Source organism: Lachnellula hyalina, assembly GCF_007821495.1.
Source record: "Lachnellula hyalina strain CBS 185.66 chromosome Unknown contig00119, whole genome shotgun sequence".
In the NCBI taxonomy this organism is placed as follows: Eukaryota; Fungi; Ascomycota; class Leotiomycetes; order Helotiales; family Lachnaceae; genus Lachnellula; species Lachnellula hyalina.
The window spans coordinates 1-2,309 of NW_022157233.1; the positions used below are offsets into that span (position 1 = coordinate 1).

At 43.7% G+C, this 2,309-nt stretch overlaps 1 protein-coding gene across 1 annotated transcript; it reads left to right on the plus strand.

The window, feature by feature from the left end:
- Window positions 1-1,194: 1,194 nt before the first annotated feature.
- FUS5_1 (Esterase) lies at window positions 1,195-2,309 on the plus strand (the record flags this gene model as incomplete). The annotated part of the gene is made up of 4 exons (XM_031150566.1): window positions 1,195-1,236; window positions 1,409-1,427; window positions 1,476-2,042; window positions 2,101-2,309. 4 exons carry the CDS (start codon window positions 1,195-1,197, stop codon window positions 2,307-2,309), a joined length of 837 nt encoding a protein of 278 aa, XP_031003530.1.

Below are 2,309 nucleotides of genomic sequence, written 5' to 3' on the forward strand. Positions count from 1 at the left end.
CTCACCATCGTCTCCCTATTCTCCCCCTTCTACCGGTACTGTACGCATCTAGTAGTCTTTACGATATTGAGATAAGACATACGATACGATATGCATCTAGAATCCCTGCCTCAGATCCTAGCCAAGACGGAAGGAACATCATTTACCCTTGTCACGCAAGCATGCACCCTTTTTCGAATTCCTTCCTCGCTCATGGCTAAATTGCAAGTGCTCTCCATGTGGCTCTAGAATCGTACCTACCTATCTGTTCCTTCGTTCCTCAATGCACCCATTTGTATATCAATTTTGAACTTGCAGTACCACAGATCCGATATTGTCAATAATGACCAGCCTCACGGGACGCAGTAGCCCCTCTTGTATTCTTTACTTAGACACGTGTTTCTTAATGGCAAGCAAGCAAGCTCTCGAGGACATCGAAGAATGAAGGGATACACCTAGTATCCAGGTGTCCTCCTGGTTTGGGAATATATTGCTCTCAAGTCTGGACTTTGCGCATGAATCTGCCAAGGACCAACGGCCCGTTGGGTTTCTGCACCTGCCTTGTTCATCCCTCTTATTGCTATTCTCACTGTCTCTATAAGACTTTCCGGTGTTTAATATGATAAGCTAGAAGATAATATGCTGCGGTAGCTTCCGGGCATAGCAAAAGTGTTACTATTTTTCCGTGGTAGTACCAGTACCGTAGAAGGATTCATAATCTTATTCCGTATTTTAAACTGATAAAAGCTCTCATAGACTGACTAGCGTCGTATATACATGATCTGCCCAATACAGACAGGGGCGCCTCTTATAAGCAAGGCTTGCCAAGTCTAAGTTCAACTAGGTTTAACTTTGAACTTGGACTTAAATTAATTTATCCCAATTCTATAAAATAAAGCTCAAACCCGAATTGACTTGGTTTTAGGCTTGAGTTCTGGTAAGCTTTAACCTAATGAGGAAGTTCATATGAAGACTAGACCCACCCAAGTTGAAGTCCAATCTCATAAAATATGGCTCTAGTCTCGACATAGACTTTTGACTTAGACCTGGACTTGGCAAGCCTTGTTCATAAACCGTACTTCGGATTTTTTTTTTTTTCTCTCTTTCCTTTTAAACTCGATATTCACCAAGCTTCATCTTTTACCAACACTATCTTTCTTCAAAATTCAATAGACGCAATCACGTATTCCCCTCATAAACGCTTTGTCTTTAAACATGAAGTTTCTTTGCCTTTGTGGAGCATACGGAAGCTCGGAAGTACGTCCCCCCGCATTTATTCTACCCTTTCACTGTGTGAGCTTTTCTTACTTCGGTATCAAGACTTAAATCCATGCAACAACTTTACTTCTGCCATCTGGTCTTGGAAAGCTATATCTGTTTCATTCACTTGAAGACTGTCCAGGAAAATACATTACTAACAAGAATATAGAAATTCAAGGTCCAACTGGGTATGACTTCCAGCCCTATCATTTATTGTTGAAGTTACTTACCTCAAGAAGCACCTCTCGTTAATGAGCTCACCTCCGATAATACCGCGGAACTACATTTCATCCATGGGCCTTGTCAAGCTTTCCCACCTGAAGGGTTTGAGGAATACTTCGGCGCAGCCCCATACTATCGATTTATCGAGGGTGCCAAGGCGGAGGATGGTAGTCACGATGATAGCGATGTCCTAGAAAGAATTCGAAACTTTCCCGAAGGTGGCAGTGCTGAGGATCAAATGCGCGCTTTGATGTATATGGGTGTTTCAGCTACACCTCTACCATCTGCTGAAGACAACAACAAAGCTGAAGACAGCAGCACACAGAAGGCCATCGACTATCTTTATCGCATTATGGAAGAGGACGGGCCCTTTGAGGGCATAATTGGCTATTCAGAAGGTGCGACCGTGGCGGCTACCCTTTTATTGCACGAGCAGCGGAGATACGAGACCAAGGGAATACCTACAATGTTCAAATGTGCTCTCTTTTTCGCGGGATGGCCACCTATGAACCCTGAATTGGATACGATTGTGCTGGCAGATGAATCTGATTTGACCATCACGATTCCTACCTGCCACGTCAGTAAGTTTAAGCTTGCTGGAGACGCTACATTTTAGCTGTGTGCTGACACTCAGGTCAGTTGGTTCTTTGGACCCATACTTGGCAGGATCTCTTGCACTTTATAACGTTTGCGACATGGATACTGCATATCTCTTTGATCACGCCAAAGGTCACACTTTGCCGAGGCATAAAGATACCGTGAAGGAGCTTGGAGATGTACTCCGTATCATGATTTCGAACATCGAGACAGACTCTCACTCCTCTTCCGACGGTAGTTTTTCAATTTGA